Source organism: Ochlerotatus camptorhynchus, unplaced genomic scaffold, assembly GCF_037179485.1.
Source record: "Ochlerotatus camptorhynchus isolate MF236.1 unplaced genomic scaffold, CSIRO-AGI_Acam_v1.1 ptg000185l, whole genome shotgun sequence".
Taxonomy (NCBI): Eukaryota; Metazoa; Arthropoda; class Insecta; order Diptera; family Culicidae; genus Ochlerotatus; species Ochlerotatus camptorhynchus.
The window spans coordinates 2957486-2974932 of record NW_027040675.1 but is presented as its reverse complement, the minus strand read 5'-3'; the positions used below and the strand labels follow the sequence as shown (position 1 = coordinate 2974932).

The following is a 17447-nucleotide window of genomic DNA, read 5'->3' as shown; positions in this document are numbered from 1 at the left end:
TTTAATCTCACTATTTGGTCACTTTTTCGTTATTTTAGACACTACAACCACAACTATAGCATAAAATATCCACTACCAGCCCCGCAGTCACAAAATATTGAAATCTAAATAGTATAAAAGTTACACTAAATCGCAACTCTCCGTACCGACGTAAAGGTCGTTTTAAAGGGAGAGAATGCAGACTTAGTACACTGGAGTCGCTTTTTACGCGGGGGATACGTGCCGCGTAAAAAAAAACCGCGTAAAAAAAACTACCAAGATTTTGATTTTTCACATGCTTAAATATTTTTTTATAAATCGGATTTTGATGCCATTCGTTATTATAGCATGCTATGGTCCATATAGACATATTTAAAAAAATTCTGTATTTACACAAAAAATTGTGATTTTTTTTAAAGTATGCCATTCGATTACCTATAGCTTGAAACGGATAATGTGATTGGAATCAAGTCGATAGGTTGTATCGTTGTCGAGAAATCGTTAAAAACGTACCGCGTAAATTGCGACTCAGCGGCACTAGCCGTGTAAAAAAAAACCTTGTAAAAAAAACCGCGTAAAAAGCGACTCCAGTGTGTACGGTTTATTCGAGAAAATGTATTTTTCGCTTCTTTATTTCATTTATGGTAAATATTATTGTTTTCAAATAAAAATAAAAATTGTCTCAGGAAGGGTTTTTAATTATTTTATTTTTTATGAATATTATTTAAAAAATACTTACAATTTCGATGTTCGTCAGGATGAACTCGCGCTCACGCAGCCTAGCTGCCCAGCAGATCACAGGTGCAGTAGAAATCCGCCGGGATGAAGCTCTTCACCAGCACGAAGCTTCGAAGAGAATCCAGATGTTCTTTTTCCTATCATTTTAGTAAACACTGATCGAATTCCACTCCGTTATTCGGACATAGTATAATTTTGACGAAAATTTTAATCGAACCAATGTATAAATTTTGAAAATCCATAAAATGCATACAATTTAATCTATATTCGTTTTGTAATATTTTTGAGTGTAATAAATAATATGAAAATGACCGCTTGGTTGGATTTTGCAATACGAGTAACCTGTAAGTTGCATGGATCTTGGTCGGGTCGGGATGCGAAAAACAAAACAAACCGACTTTGACACAAGAGCACGGTAAACAAAAAAAAAACACCACAGTGTGCTGCGCTGCAGTGAACACAACGGTAAACAGGATAACGGTAGTGTGTGTGTCTGTACAGTCTGTACACACAATCCGTCCTTTGCATTCGCATACACGAGCGAGCATTCGTACTCTTCTTTTGTTTATTATTCTCTAGTACGTCTTCTTCCGCTCGTGGTGTGCAGTGTTTTCATTCAAGCTTTTTACGAATGTGTGGGTGGGTTGTCCGTCGTCTTCGTAGTACGGGAGTGTTTGTAGAATCACTCTTGTCCGTCCGTCGTGACTCGCGAGCCGAGAAAGATGACAGCCAGCCAAAAGACTGTGTAGTTGCGTGCGAACGTCGCTGGAAGAAAGTCGTCTTGTGATCCCGCGAAGAAACCTGCAGTCGTCGTCGTGGTTTCCTCCGATTTTAGTTTACGGTGACGGTGTGTGCGCTGTGCGGTCATCGTTTTTTTCCCTCTCCCAGTAGAAAGCAGCCGGAAAAAAGTTCTATCCACGGTCAGCCAACGCAGTCAGCATCCCCCCCGTTCTCCCCTATAAGTCCGTGGCAGTGTGGTGTGAGCGGTGGTCAAGGGCAGAGGGGCGGTTTTCCCGAAGATTGGAAAATTAGAAACTGCCAAAGTTGCATTGTTCGTGATTGAAGTGGCAAGTGGCTGGCAGGTCATCCGCCCGTCCGTCCGTCAGTGGTCCAGGCGAGCAGCTGGCAGTGCAAAACCAGGCGAGTCGGTGGCTTTCCCCGTCTCGGGCGAGTGTGTGGTGTTTTGGTTTTCAGGAAGAGAAGGCGCGCCGCTGCCGTTGCTGCTACTGTTGTCCGGGACAGGAGGGAGTGCTCTCGATTTATTGATTTTTCTCGGTCGCCGTCGTCGTCGTTGTGAAAATAATAATTCTGCGAATAGTGTCGAATCTCAACCCACCTGGGACGCGCGGGATGTGAGTGACAAGGTGTCCACCACCGAGAAGTGATTTGTGTGTTTTGAAAGCAACTACAGAGTCTCGAGAGGAAATCTTGACCGGAAGAGGGTTGGTCTCGCTCGAGTCAAGTCGAACGAAGAAAGCTAGAAGATAAGGTGATTGAGAGAAGAAAACCACAACTAATAATTGGTTCGCAGCCGGAGGCTGTATCGTGCTTCAGTTTTTGTGAGTGAAACGAATGTTAATCATCCAATCGAAACCGAAAAGAAGTTGGTTCCCGAAGGGAACGATGGAATAAGTGACGTGAATCTCAATTGTAAACGCAGTTTATTCAGTTAAGTGATAGCGATTATAGAATATCATAACCGGAGGATCGTACCGTTTTAAGGATTAATCATGTGGATTCCCACCAGCAACAAATACGGAGTCGGTGAGTGCCATCTCCCTATATGCATATCCCGGGGAATATGAAAATCGATATCTGGGTCTCAGTCAATATCTAGGTACCTACCTACTACAGCAGCATGATGCATCTTGCAAGGGAAAGTTTAGTTGATTATCGAAAAATCTCCAGTTCTTAGAAAGCAGAGATAAATTCGGGCTTCAGAAAATCTTTTGTGTTATCCACGGAAGGAAGCTGCAGGGAAGGTCATAAATCTCAGAAACTTCGCCAAGAGAGGACGGAAAAAAGATAAGAAGCAGATTGTTGTGTTGTGATAAAAATATAATCTCTCCTCCAGTATGCGGACGCAATTGAATAACAAGGGTTTGGTTGGAGACAGACCGAGCGGAGGCACTACTGCAGTGCACAGCGATAGGAGGAAGCTGTGAAAATTGCATTATCTCTGTCGTTGAGAAGTTTGCTCTGCTCGCTATACCGTTTCTTGCTGTGGTTCGTTGCTTGTTTTGTGTTCTGTGCCTGTGCCTGCTATAGAGGAAGTGTTGCCAATCTGTGGGTTGATAAGCCAGGAAATTTCGGTAGATGCGATTTCGACTGGAATTGTTTGGATCTTACGAGAATTGTTTTAAACCCTAAATTATCTATTCTTGAGTAGTAGTGCAGCGAGGGGGCCTCCTCCCAGAGCCTTGAGGTAAATATAAAAACATACAAAATGTAAGTCAGTATGAGAAATTTTTGAATTGAGCCATTTCACGATAAATTCTTTTCTATCGAAAAATCGATACAAAATTTGTTTGTTCAAGATCCCCCGACGAACTTTTTGTTCTAACCCTCCTCGTCCGACTTCTTCGGGAAAGGTTTTTTTTTTCGAATTCCAATGGAAGTTTCTTCTGAATTCCACCTAAATTTGCCTGCAACTTCTCCTGAAAGCTTATTCCGGCATTCCCAGAAGGGTTTCTGGTTTCCGCCTGAAGTTTCTTCCTACATCATATAGTAGTTTTAAACAGTCTAGCTTTGAAAGTTTCTTCTGACTGACTCTATTTCTCCTGGAAGCTCCTTCCAACTTCCCCTAGAGGTCTCTGCTGACTTGTCCCAGAAGTGTCTCCGGACTCTACTGTGTTACCTGACTTATACCGAATATACGTTGTATACAAGTACCCCGAATACAACGTTTTTTTCAATGACGATATGACTCGTCTAATTTTGCATAGCATTTGCAATGACGAAGTAACGTATATTCGTTATAAGTCAGGTAACACAGTAGAAGTTTAGCTATACTTTCTCTGATAATTTCCTCCGACTGGGGGCGACTCCGGCGTAGTGGTTAGCATCCATACCTCTCACGCCGGAGTCACGAGTTCAAATCTCACCCCCGGACAAGTCACGAATGACCCAAGAGTGTTAAAGTGACTATAAAAAAAAAAAATTCCTCCGACTTGCACCGAACGCTCTCTCAGAGTTCCCTCGAAAGACTCTTCGAACTTTCCCCGGACATTATTTCTGAGTTCTCTGGAAGTTTCTTCCACCCTCTCCAAAAAGTTTCCATCAGCTTCCACTGGAAATAATTTTATTTTTTTGATAGTTCTACACAGAGTTAATTTCCCGGGAATGGTTTCCTGGTCGATGTGAGCTATCTTTAAACGTTTATATTTAGTATGCCTTTTGTAGCTGTTTCCCAGGAAATCTAACTAGCTTCCCTAGACTTGGGAAACGTGATTTTTAGTGAAATTACTCTTAAGGAAATTACAGTTCAGTTCTGCGAACTCCTCTGAAGTTCAGCGAACTCAACTGAAGATCTGCGAACTTTTCTGAAGCTCTGTTAATTTTTTAAGGAAATTCAGTGAACTTTTGTGAAGCTCTGCAAACCATTTTAAACCAAATTTTCCTTTCTGCATTTTTCTCAAGTTCTGTGAAATTCTACTAAGTACATTTTGGCTGTTCGGCTAATCATTTGTCAATGGTAAATACATATTTGGTAATGCTTCATTTGTCAAATATTGCTTTTATTGATATTTTTTGCACATTTGGTAATTTCCAAAAAAGGGTCAGTATAAATTTGTTGTACGCTCATTTTGATTTACCCTCTTTTGAGTACAACTGAATGTGCACATAGTGATTATTTTAATGTTATTGTCGATTGCCCGAACCAAAACAAAGGCATTACAAACTATTCTTGAAGGAGTTCAATGAACTTCTCAGGAGAGTTCATGAGAATTCTGGAAGTAATCAAGGGTTTAAACTTCAGACTTGGGGAAGATCATAATACATCTAGAGGACTATGAGGAATAGGATTTCCTGTAAAAGTGCTTAGGAACTCTCGGAGAAGTACATAAAGGGTATTGGGGAAGAGCATAGTACTTTTTGAGGAAGATCATAGGACTTATTTAGGACAGCAGTTGGACTACTCGATGTAGTCTAAATGACTTTGAAAAAATGCATAAGGTCATAGGATGAAAGGATTTTTAGGGAAATTTCCTAGAACTTATCGAGGACGTTCATAGTACTTCTTGCGGATGTCTACAGGACTTCTCGGGGATGCCCTTATGACTCCTCGAAGAAATTCATAGGTTTTCTTTGGCATGTCGTAGAAGTCTATATCATATCATCCTCAAGAAGTGTCCTAAGCTCGGCCTAAGAACTTCGTGAAGATAAGTGTATAGGAATTCTCCCTGAAATTATCGCCGAAGTCCATACGACATTTAGAGGAAGTTCATTAGACTTTCAGAAGAAGTACATTGCAATTCTCGGGGAATTCCATAGGACTTCAAGAAGATGTCTATAGGACTTATTGAGGAAGCTCATAACACGGCTTGGGAAAGTTCATAGGGCTTCTCGAAGATGTTCATAGGAATTTTTAAAGAGATGCATAGGACTTCGTGGGGAAGTTCATAGAACTTCTGGAAAGTTCATAAAACTTCTGGAAAGTTCAGCAAAACAGTTCCGAAAACTTTAGGGAAATTGTGTTAACTTCAGGAATGTTCATGTTGCATTTCTGTTCCGAGAACATTCTGAATATTGTAAGAACTTCAAGAAGGTACATAGAAGTTACCAAAAATTCCGTTTATTTAGAGAAGTTTCTGTGAAATTCAAATTTCTTCAAAAAAGTTCTTGGAAACACGAACTTTAGACATGTACCATAATCATGAAGAAAGTTCCGAAAACTTTAGTGAAGTCCAGGCAAAGATCAGAGAACTTCAGGGAAGTCCATAGAACTCCAGGGTCGTTAAGAGAATTCCGGGACAGTTCCACGATCCTTAGGTCATCTTCGAGAACATAAAAAAGTACGTAGAAGTTCAGGTCCTTCAGCAGGGCTGGTAGCGAGTCACTTTTTAGTGACTTGGTCACTTTTTTCAAGTCAGTCACTAAAAAGTCTCTTTTTTTAAGCCCAAGTCACTAAAGCCACTTTTTCGTGCAAAAAGTCACTATTTTCAACTGTTTTAGCGTGAATTTATTTCAAGATTGATTATTCTTTGCGATGTGACGTTTAATCGTCTCTCTCTATATAAGATGTCTACTCATTTTTCGGGATAAAATTACCTGAGTTTTCCAAGTAAGTAAGTCCAAGATCTAAAAATATTCAATGTCTTGATGTTTCGTATTCAAAGTGCCAGAATTAAGTAAACAAATAAATGATTTATTTCAAGTTCGTAATTAACTTTATGAAAGATTAGAGATCTTAAATGCAGTCCCATTAACTTTACAACAATTGGAGGATCTTTGCAGGAATTCTGATGAATGAAAGGAAATGCTAAGAATTTCAGTGAAGCTCTAGAAAACAAACTGCATGATCAAAAGGGAAGTTAACACGCTGAAAATATGGGAAACTTATTGGAAGCTGTAAGAACCTCAAAGCGGTTTTTTTTAGCATCCAAGACTTTCCAGGAACTTTTATGAAGTTACTAGAATTTCAGAGGACTTCACAGGTGTCAAGCGAACTTGAGAAATTTAGAAACCTTGAGGGGTATTGTGCAAATTTTTCTAAGCACCTCAGAAAAGCTAGATAGATTAAAAATCTATAATCGTAAATTAAGATAAATTCAAGATAGTTCCATGATGGGCTGAAAAACAATCGAAAACCCTTAAGATGTTCCGCAAATTTTAGGGAAGTACAGAGACCTTCAGAGAATTTATGAAAACTTCATATATATTAAAGACACTTCACAGAAGTCCAGAGAATTTCAGGGAAATTTAAAGGTGTTTATTTCCGGAAAAACCGAGATCTTCAATAGAACTAGGAGATTTGTGGAAGCTTCGAGAACATCAAGACAGGTCAGAGAATCAAAGGGCAGTTCAAATAATTTCAAGGAAATATTAGAAACCTTAAAGAAGTTTCGAGAAACTCAGTGAATTTCCGAAAATTTCAGTAAAACTCTGAGAGAATTCCTGGAAATTTTATGAACATTCGGAAAACGTGAGAGTATTTTAAGGGTGTTATATCATGAAGATTTCAAGAGCATAAAAAATGCGAACATTTAGCTAAGTTGATTAGAGAACATCAACGAAGAACTTTTAGCAAGCAGCGATATCTTTAAGAAATAGATATTTTTAGATTGTTTAATGATATTCAGCGAAGCTTCAGAATAATCCCATTAACTTAAGTAAATTTGCAGCGACTTACAAGGAGTTCCATGGAATTATAGGGTATTCCAAGAATTCTATGATTGATCCTAAAATGTCAGAAGAGTCAGGGAATTATGAATATATATCAGAAAATTTGCTGGATAAATAAACAAATTTAGAGAACTTCAGGTAAACATAGATAAGTTCAGGGAAGAGTGAGTGTCAATAATGGTTATAATACTGAGGAACATTTTCGAAACTTCAAGGCAAATCAATTAATTCCAGTAAAGTTGCGGGTTCTCAAAAAATACTGATAAATTCAGGGCAGTCTAGAGAACTTTAAAGAAGTTCTGTAATCGTAATGTGAAGTAATTCAGTGAAAATGATAGAACTATATTAATTATTTCGTCAAATTCCATGAAAATTGCGGGAAAACAAAAGTTTCATAAATTTAGAAAAACTTCGGAAACATCACAAAAGGACAGTGGTCTTTAGAAACCAAAATTTTTTTTTTTTTTTAATTTAATTCTTACTGAAGATTAATCCACTGTGAATCTTTAAAGTTCAAAGTAAGAATGGAAATAACGAGAAAAATTAAATGGTTGTATTTTAAAATTCATTATTTTCTTTAAAATGTCCTTAGTAAGAAATTTTTTAAATTCTTTGAGCCTTCCAGGTATTTTAAGGAAACAAAAAATTTCATGAGAATTCCCGGTTTTCCAGATTTTTGAAGTTAGTAGACACCGTGACTAATATCGTGTCTTTGGTTATAAACTTTCTATTGAATCTTTCACTTTAAAGGTTAATATCGTACATAAGTGTTTATGAGATAATAATTGAATTAGTCTAAAATATCAAACATTTATTTGAGGCGCTTTCTCTTGTCACTTTTTAGTCACTATTTTTAAAATCACTATTTCTGACAGCAGTGATCGCTACCAGCACTGCCTTCAGCTAAGTTGTATAAATTTCAGGGATGTTCCGAGCCCATCGAGGAATTTCATAAAACTTCCGTGAAATTTAGTAAACTTCAGAGAAGTCCTGCGAAATTTCAAGAAGTTTCGAGAACTTTTGAAAAATTTCAGGAACTTCAGGGAAGGTCAAAGCTTTTCTGAGAAGCATTGATAATTTTAGGAAAACTTTGGAAACTCGATGACAGTCTAATGAACAACATGGAAGTTCCATGATATTACTGAAAAATCCCGAGGATTTTAGGGAAGTTCCACGAATGAAGGAGAAGTTCTGAGTGCTCCACTGGCAAGTTCGTCCCATAGCATAAATCAGCAAATCGAGAAAATTCAATTTTAATTTTGCTTCGTTACATTGCTTCTTATGAAATGGGACAACCTGTTTAGCTGTTTTCCAATCTTTTAAAGATCTATAAAGTTGTTGAGTTCACACTATTTCCATTGCAAAACTCAGTTTTAACAAAAACGCAAGTGGAACCGACTTGCGATGAGTGGCAGTTCAGGTCAATTCAGAGAAACTTCAGGGAAATTTCGAAAACTTCAGCGAAGTTCCGAGAACTTCGCAGCAGTTCCAAGAACATATGAGTAGAGCAGAGAACTTCAGGAAAGTACGGAGGATTTCAGGGCAGTTAGAGTAACTTCAAAAAAAATTAAAAAAATTAAGGAATTCCGAAAGCTACAGGTAAGCAAAGAAAACTTCAGCAAAGTCCAGAGAACTTTAGGAACGTTTATAAATCTTGAGTGAAGTTCCATGCATTTCAGAAGAGTTCCACGAACTTCAGAGCAGTTATGTGAACTTCAAGGAAGTCAATTTTTGAAAAAAATAAATAAATACAGAAACTTCAAGGAAGTTTTGAGAAGTTGTAGCTTTAAGAAAATTTCAACCTGAGAAGTTCCAAGATCTCTAGGGAGTTCCGTTCATTAAGGGAAAAATCCGACTTTTCTTCGAATATCACTCATCATATTTTGGAAACTCTGTTGGCTTACCTGAGCGGCCGTTTTGTTCCCCCATCTCTTCATCTCTGTCGCATCCCGAGTCACCTTTCCACTCTTCTTCAACTTCAGTTTGACAATTGCCCAATATTTCTCAATTGGGCGGTGTCCGCTCACGGACACTGAAAATGATGTGGGAAATCCTCGGCTAGGAGGATCCCAGCTGTACGGCCAATTCCCTCTTCAAGGGGAATACCAAAGGTATGGATGGGGGCTACGAAATGCTCGACTTGCAGGGATTATCCTATTGTGAGCCTTGAAAAAGGCTGATTGTTTTCGGCTTGTCACGGATAAGGAGAATGCGTATTTGTACACGTGTGTGCGCTTTGCGCTAAAGGTGGCTACTTTTATATACTTTGACTATATGTTTTTTTTTTTTTTAGTATTACTTCTACGTGAAGTCAACGATTTACATAGTTGAAGATGCTAATTTCAAATAACAGACTGTAGTGGTAATTTTTATACGATAGATGGAGTAGATGAAAGCATAGAGTTGATAGTTCCGTTAGAGTACGGCAGTGTGAAGATTGTATATAGATATTAGAATAGCGAACTAGGACAACTTTTAAGGAAGGTACAAATCGGTTTTTTCATCTCTCTTTACCAAACTCCCCCTTTGGAGAGGGATGGTGAGGGGTGTCCCCCCCCCCCGCCACCACTGGCAAAAAGAGATGAAAACCGACCCGTTCAAGTACCAACTGTGTGTTTGTTTTGCCAGTGGTGGCGGGGGGGGGGACACCCCTCACCATCCCTCTCCAAAGGGGGAGTTTGGTAAAGAGAGATGAAAAAACCGATTTGTACCTTCCTTAAAAGTTGTCCTAGTTCGCTATTCTAATATCTATATACAATCTTCACACTGCCGTACTCTAACGGAACTATCAACTCTATGCTTTCATCTACTCCATCTATCGTATAAAAATTACCACTACAGTCTGTTATTTGAAATTAGCATCTTCAACTATACTTTTATATGCTAAATTCTTCTTCTTCTTCCCCTTTTTTTTCTATCGTTGCTGCTATGCTAAGCTATGAAATCCTTCTAGTGGGAGGAGCCAAAGCTTGCGGCAACTTGCTCACTTTGGGTAGTGCGTGTGTTGAAGTGGAAAAGGGTTGAAGTTAGTGGGGTGACCGATTACCCGCGGTCGGCTCGGGGTTAATGGATGGGATTTTGACAAATAATATGAGGCGGAAAACGGGGATCAATCTAGTCAGCACTAATAAGAATAAATACAAGAAAATCACACAAAACGTTCGCCTTGTGCGCAAACAGGCGGAATTAAGGGCAGTTGGGTGGATTTATGTCCTTTTCGAAGAAATCTACCCCGTTTTCTCGATATAACTGTAGAACTTCTCCGCTATAGTGGCAGCTTGTCAAATCAGGCCAAAACTTTGCAGGTCCATTGTGAATGTACGGAAGAATAGATTTTTTTAGGCACTGCTGCTTGTCCACAGCTGCAAATACATTGTCAAGCTTTCTTGCAAATTTATCGGCATAAACGAATTTGAACTTGCCAGGGACATCACCTCGACCAGTGGCTTTGTAGAACTTTTGTCCGGTAAGCTGCCCCTAATCCATCTTCACGTACGTTTCGTCGTCCATGAGGATGCATCCTTCGTACTTTGTAAGAACCTCATTGTACGTCTTTTGGGCACTAGATTCGACTTCAGTGTCCTGTTCGGTTGCTTACTGGCCCGAAAATATCGAAATCCTTCTTGCTGACGAATCCTGCTGACGGTGCTTTGGTTGGCATTGAATTTCTCGGCGATATCATAATCCGACAGCCCTGGGTTTGCCCTAACCGTTCTCAACACCTCCAAATGCAGTTTCCGATTCTTAGTTCCACTACGACGCTTGCTATGATTGTGCCAAACGATAATATGCCGCTCACGGAAACGTTTGAGAACACTCCACACAGTCGATTTAGCCAATTTAAACAACGTCGCTTTAACCTGACCACGTCGGATTTTTCAAGTGGGTGTTAAAAATTAATTTTCGGTTCGCAGCTTCGTTCAAGTATAACTTCTTTTAAACAAAATGAATAGTAACGATTTTTTTCAGCACTGAAAGAGAAAACATTTCAAAACAAACTGCTGTCAGAACATTCCAAATCCGACCGCTAGGAGCACTGTAGTAAAATAAACAGTGCGTCCAGATATTAAATGACTCAAGCTTTAGGCGAATCAGCCTTTAGGCGAAAATCTCTCAAATAAAGAAACTCAAGCTTTACTTACTGGGGATCCTGAAGACCACTGGAATTTCTCAACCAACCGGAAACAGCGATACAATTACAGAAATCTCTGGTGGAAATTGGTTAGGGTCATAACAATTGCAACACTCCCTAGTAACAATGTTGGTTTTATGAGGGTTCTGTAGAGAATGATTTGGACTTGTAGAATGCTTTAAAACCTCGATAAAACTTGCAATGCTACTTGGGCTGTCCTTTTCACAGCATTTCTTTGACATCCTTCATAAAATTCCTTTTGCAATTTTTATAAAAATTAGATTCCTTTAAAATTCTTCTCCATTTTTTTAAACCCAAAACTCTCATCAAAAATCCTTCGGAATTGTCCTCAGAGATTCCTTGGAATTTGCTTATGTTTTTTTTTTTCTTAAAAATTTCTTTTCAATTATCCTCGATTATTTTTAACCCTCCCCTTGGCTAGTTTTTAACCTGGACGTTGGTGGGCGGGCCTAATCTTATGCTTCATAGTGGAGCGTTGAAGACGGTTGGTTTAGGTCTGGCATCGTTGGCTCATGCCGTGACAGAATAGCGTCATGAGCATGCGATGAGGATTACTGAGCTTCCCCTCTCTCATGAACCATTGCATAAGAGAACCAAAGTTCTAGCCTGAAGTGATAGTATCACACTTGTTACTCCTTTATTTGAAAGCCGCGTTGTAGTACGCTTACGTATAGGCACTGACGTTGGGTGCGATACTGGTGGGTTTTGCCGCAAATCACTCTTATTTTATTTATTTTTACGCAGATAGATTTATTTGGGTTTGCAAGGGAATTATACTATTGAAATATTTCAGAAAGTGCCCAACAGTGCTCCTTCTACTTGCGTGACAAGCTTTCGTTGTTGTTTTCATTGAGGTGGTATTACTCAGGGAACAATATTAAACACCACCATGGTATTGTAACTAATCTTATATATGCTTCATTTTGGTTTGGGATAAATGTTTGAACTATGGCTCGGGATTTCCACGGTGGCGTGCTTCTATTGTGACATATCCATACGTAATTTTGTGGGACGATATAGTGGATACGTGTGAGTGTAGTTGAAGCATATACCTAATATAATTTTAAAATCAGCTAGGAAACTAATTTCAAAGTGAAGCATTTTAGTCACTTGAAGGTGTCACCTGGGTCGATCTAAGATATAATAAACATAAATCAAAGTCAAAGTCAAAATTATTTGAAACACGTTAAATTTTAGATTACATAGCAGTTTAGCACGAGTTATGATTGATTAGGTAAATTAGAGATTTCAATTATTTATTAAATTAGACTAATGAGATATCATAATTATCAAAAGAACTTAAATAAGAAAATTTAGACAGCCTAATAACATTAAGTAGATTAACAAAAGAGTTAGGATGCGGGGGGTCCGCTTAGGGAGGCAACTAGCCTTTTCATATATTGTCTGTTTATTTTTATGGTTGCTTTAAAATATCAAGATTTTCGGTTTCTTTACATTTTGCAACACAAATCTAGTACTATGTGTCATTTCCTCAAAACCCTCCAATAACCGACCTCTTCAATCTCTTCCTTTTCCCATGGCGTTCAACTGGTCCGCATAGACTATTCAGCCATTACCCTTCCTTTATCCTCGGTTTTGGATTGACTTGCGCTCCCATTGCCCCACCAAACGCTGCAAAATGAAAATGAAATTATCCTCGATTATTTTTAATCATCCTCAAAATGCGACTCCAATGATACTTTTTTCGGAATTGCCTTGAATGTCTTTGCTGAGCATTCCTGAGTATTTATTTGAAATTGTCCTCAGAACACCCTTTTAATTCTGCTCCAATCTGAGTTCTCTTGTAATTCTCCTTAAAATTCTCCTGCTATTCTCCTCACATTTCCCAATCAATTCTACTCTAGTTCATTTATTTAGAAGGCTCAATCGCGTTAGCTTTACGGAGCCGATAATTCATTGTTCATTGTTTGTAACAAAATTAACTTATTTCTATGTCTAGTAGGAATTGGGTCCAATACTCGCGGTTTACCCGAGGTTAGAGGAGTACATTGTCGAAGGATAGGATCAGCTTGGGGGTGGGGTTTTGTTGTCTCATCAGAGCGTTGTCGCCAGTATTAACCAGTGGCCAGGAATTCAATCTAGCAGGAGAAAATATTAACGCTTTGGTATTGCATCCAATTGAGTAGACGCCTTCAATGAAGTTTCTTGGATTAATTAGGACTACAATATGGTGGATAAAAATAGTTTAAGTTTTGGCCGCAAAGATAGCGCAGCGATACAAACAGGCTGATCTATTTTTCTGTTGCTGCGATGAACAACGTCTTTGTGTAGTGTTAAAGAAGAAAGTCCGAAAACACATGACCTTGATTTATGCGTGGAGTGTGTTCTTTTGTGGATGCGAGCTAGAAGAGCGTTATCAGTGATTGTGGTGGTTCAAGGAACATTAAATAAAGCATTTTCGAAAACATGACGCTGCAAAGTCACTAGGCCAATCGGGTGAGATCTTTTCATTTTATCTATTTAGATTCCATTTGTGTCACTGATTTATAAAATGCTCTATATTGACAAATAGAGCTTCCAAATCATTCACCCTCCCACTAACACAACTCTTTCCGTCCTGTGACACCTATGAAGGTAGTATGGGTTCCCTGCACCTTCTTAAGTAGATGTTGAATTAACTTTCCCTCCCGTCCCCTGCGATTGTAAGGATGTGGCCAGGTGTATAATGCGATGCTTGTTTTGTAGATTTTATGTTTGTGTGGGGAAAATCACAAATCCCAAGTGATATTTTCTGTGTTAACACACGATATTTTCTGCAAAACGTATTAGTTGACCATTAAACAGCCACCCACGATTTGTACAATCGCATATGCTATGCTATGCTATGCTAAAGATAGCGCAGCGATACAAACAAGCATATGTTTAGAGTCATTTTCCATATATTTTTCCATACCAATTTTAAAGATCTCCCACAAATGCAGATCATAATCAAATCAATTCAAGTTTGGCACGGTTGAACTATTCAAACATGACCCACCTTTAATGTACGTGACAGAATAATATGATTTGCATTTGTTTTAATAAAATATATTGTTTGATTCAAATCCAAATATCTCAAATATATCTCAGAGATATTTTGAGGAATTAAAGTCTTTTGGATGTAAATTTTGAATAATTGATTTTTTTTGAAAATTCATTCAGAAAATCATGTATTTTTCAAATTTCATGTGATATATATTTTTCAGTACTTTAAAAATAATACCATTGATCTAGAAAAGTTTGGATTGATCAGTATCGATCGAGGAAAAATGATAAAAGTGTTCTTTTGGTGTTCAAAATACAATATTAAAAACATGAATTCCAGGCAAATTTTCTAAAACTTCGTATACCTCAGTTGTTTGAAGATGTACAGTTTTTATGTCTTCGTCAACTTTTCATAAAATTCTACGTTCTACAACCTTTACCGACGACAGCAAACTTCTAACTTGCGAAATACAAAAGTTTGTATCGTTGCGCCATCTTTGCAGCCAAAATTTGAACAATTTTTATCCATCAAATTGTAGTCGTAATTAATCCAAAAAAACTTCATTAACTGGAACATATCAATTGGATGCAATACCAGAGCGTTATTTATTTTTTTCTGCTAGATTTAATTCCAGACCCAGGCCCAGTGCGAGAAGGGGGGACAATACAAACAAAGACTAAAAACGAGAGACTAAAGACAAAGGAACTTCTTCCTTTCTTCTACAAAGAAATTCCAACTCAAAATTCAAATTCAAAATTATCTTGGAATGTTCGTCAAAGCTCTTAGAATTTGTTGTATGTTTGTTCAGAAATCCTCTTCTGCATTTCTTTGGAATACATACTTTAATTCCATTTAAATGCTCCCCAAAATAAGTCCCAGAGCCTTGCTTCTTTCAGGGAAAAATCTGTGATCTTAGAAATGGCTGGAAATCTCACATTTTGATTATTTTTCTCAGCTCCAGATTGATGAAAACAGGTCCATTTCTGTTTGTTTTATTCTACATAGGATATAGGATATAGGATCATGAAGATTTGTATAAGTCACAAACCTCAAAAAAAAAATGTCACGGTCACCTGCGAGGTCAATCTGATAGGTCCAAGCTCCAAGCTATTTTCATCCAACGCAAAGGAAAAGAAAATGACATAACCTAAGACTCGAAACAAATGTCAAAGCCTAACAATAATGTTGTTTTTTTTAATTGCCAAAATGTTTAAGATTTCTCAGTGTTGACACATTTTCTTGTTCCGAGATCTCAAAGAATTTTCCCTAGATCTCATTCAAGATTTCTAAAACAATTTCTAAATCCAGTATTTCACTGTTAACAATTTGGTCAGATAACCGTTAGTGACGGTAAAATGTATCTGTTTCTCAGTTTAGTACCCACATATAACTTCGAAAATGTGCACGTTTGTACACGAATTTGATCATTGACCACTTTCGTTTCTAACTGAATATTAAAAACCGGGATTTTTTTTAGATTTGTACCGGGAAAACCCGGAATTTAAAAAAATAAAACAATCCGGCCCATTTTGTCCGATATTAAAAAGTAAGAGGTTGTATTCAAGACACGACCGTAGATTTGACGTAGGATTACGTGCTCGGTATAAATATTCGGCGACTGTGTTAGGGAAACCACCTTTTTTTTTGACGTAGGACTGACGTCTGTGATTTTTATATAGGAGTACACTTTGTGAAACCCGAAAATGGAACATGTAACGACATTATGAAAGATTTTGAACGTTAATAACTCAGGTGCCCCTGCACCAATTTCAATAATTTTATCACCAATCGATCAGAAATATTTCTACGCATCAATAGCAATGCTTTCGACTGTTGATTCAACGAGAAACTATTGAAAAAAGAGTACATGTCAAGCATTGTCCAAAAGCGTCGAAATAACTAACAAATCCACCAATTACATACATGCATGTGCTGCTTCCCCAACACAGTCATCAGAGAATCATTCCTAGACGAAACAAGTCGAAGTGGGATTCGCCTCCGATCGTCGGGCGTGTGCGAATAGGGAGGATGCAATTGCGTAACATTTTGCACACTCATCGCCATGTTCAGAACCACACGCCCCCAAGGACCACACAGAATGCTCTCCAGAGTTGTAATCTTGTAACCAAACTTGGAAGCAGGGGTGCAAGTGATTTTGATCGATTCTCTTCATCGACTTTCTGTTTCGTTAATAACTCGACGGCGAACACATTCATTGATACGTTTGTTGTTTTGGATGATAGAAGCGTATAGCAAAAATAGTGCGAAATATGTTAGGGAAGCCATGGTCATCAAAAGAGGGAATCGATGAAGAGAATTCACTTTCACCCCTCTGCTTCTAAGCCCCTTAATCCAGTCGTCGTCATAGCAATGAAAACTAGCATCGCACCGATTTTGGTTCTTGGCCTAGACTTGCTGGTTGCAATTCTGCTGTTCGACATTTTGCAAGGACCATCAAAAAACATGAAATTACACTATTTTCTAGGGATGCCTACTTACTTACTTATCTTGGTCCGACATCCGTCAGGATTGCACCTGCATCACAATGTTACGCCAATTCACTCGGTCCTTGGCTGCTTGTCTCCAACTTCTTGACCGATCCACACTTCCAAGATCCTGCTCCCCTTGGTCTAACCACCTTGCTCGCTGTGCTCCTCTTCGTCTTGTACCGGCCGGATCCGAGGCAAACACCATTTTTGCGGGATTGTTGTCCGGCATTCTTATAACGCGTCCCGCCCATCGTACCCGTCCAGCTTTTGCGACTTTCTGGATACTGGTTTCGTCGTAGAGTTGCGCCAGTTCCTTCGTCTCCATACACCGTTTTCACATACCCCGCCATAGATGGTCCTAAGCACTCGTTGTTCGAAAACACCCAGTGCTTGCAAGTCCTTCTCGAGCATCGTCCACGTCTCGTGCCACATGGTACATTTAGTACGGAGGTGAAGTTTAGCTCGACCTCAGGGTCTTGTGGAGATCGTAGTAAGCACGACTTCCGGCAATAATACGCCGACGAATTTCTCTGCTGCAGTTGTTATCCGACGTCACCGAATGATCCGAGGTACACAAATTCATCCACCACCTCGAACTCATCCCCGTCGATTGTCACGCTTCTGCCTATGCGCGCCCTATCCCGCTCGGTTCCTCCAGCTAACAGATACTTTGTCTTCGACGTTTTCACCTTTAATCCAACCTTCTCTGCTTCACGTTTCAGCCTGGTGTACTGCTCCACCACGGCCTGAAACGTTC

At 38.8% G+C, this 17447-nt stretch overlaps 1 protein-coding gene across 3 annotated transcripts in view; it reads left to right on the top strand.

The window, feature by feature from the left end:
- The first annotated feature begins 1456 nt into the window (after positions 1-1456).
- The window catches only part of spg (dedicator of cytokinesis spg), a 243224-nt gene continuing 227233 nt past the window's right edge, over positions 1457-17447 (top strand). For all 3 annotated transcript variants that reach the window (XM_065223144.1, XM_065223145.1, XM_065223143.1), the window contains exon 1: positions 1457-2481. In XM_065223144.1, coding sequence (XP_065079216.1) covers positions 2448-2481 — 34 coding nt within the window. In that variant the 5' untranslated portion in view covers positions 1457-2447. The remainder of the gene's footprint in view (positions 2482-17447) is intronic.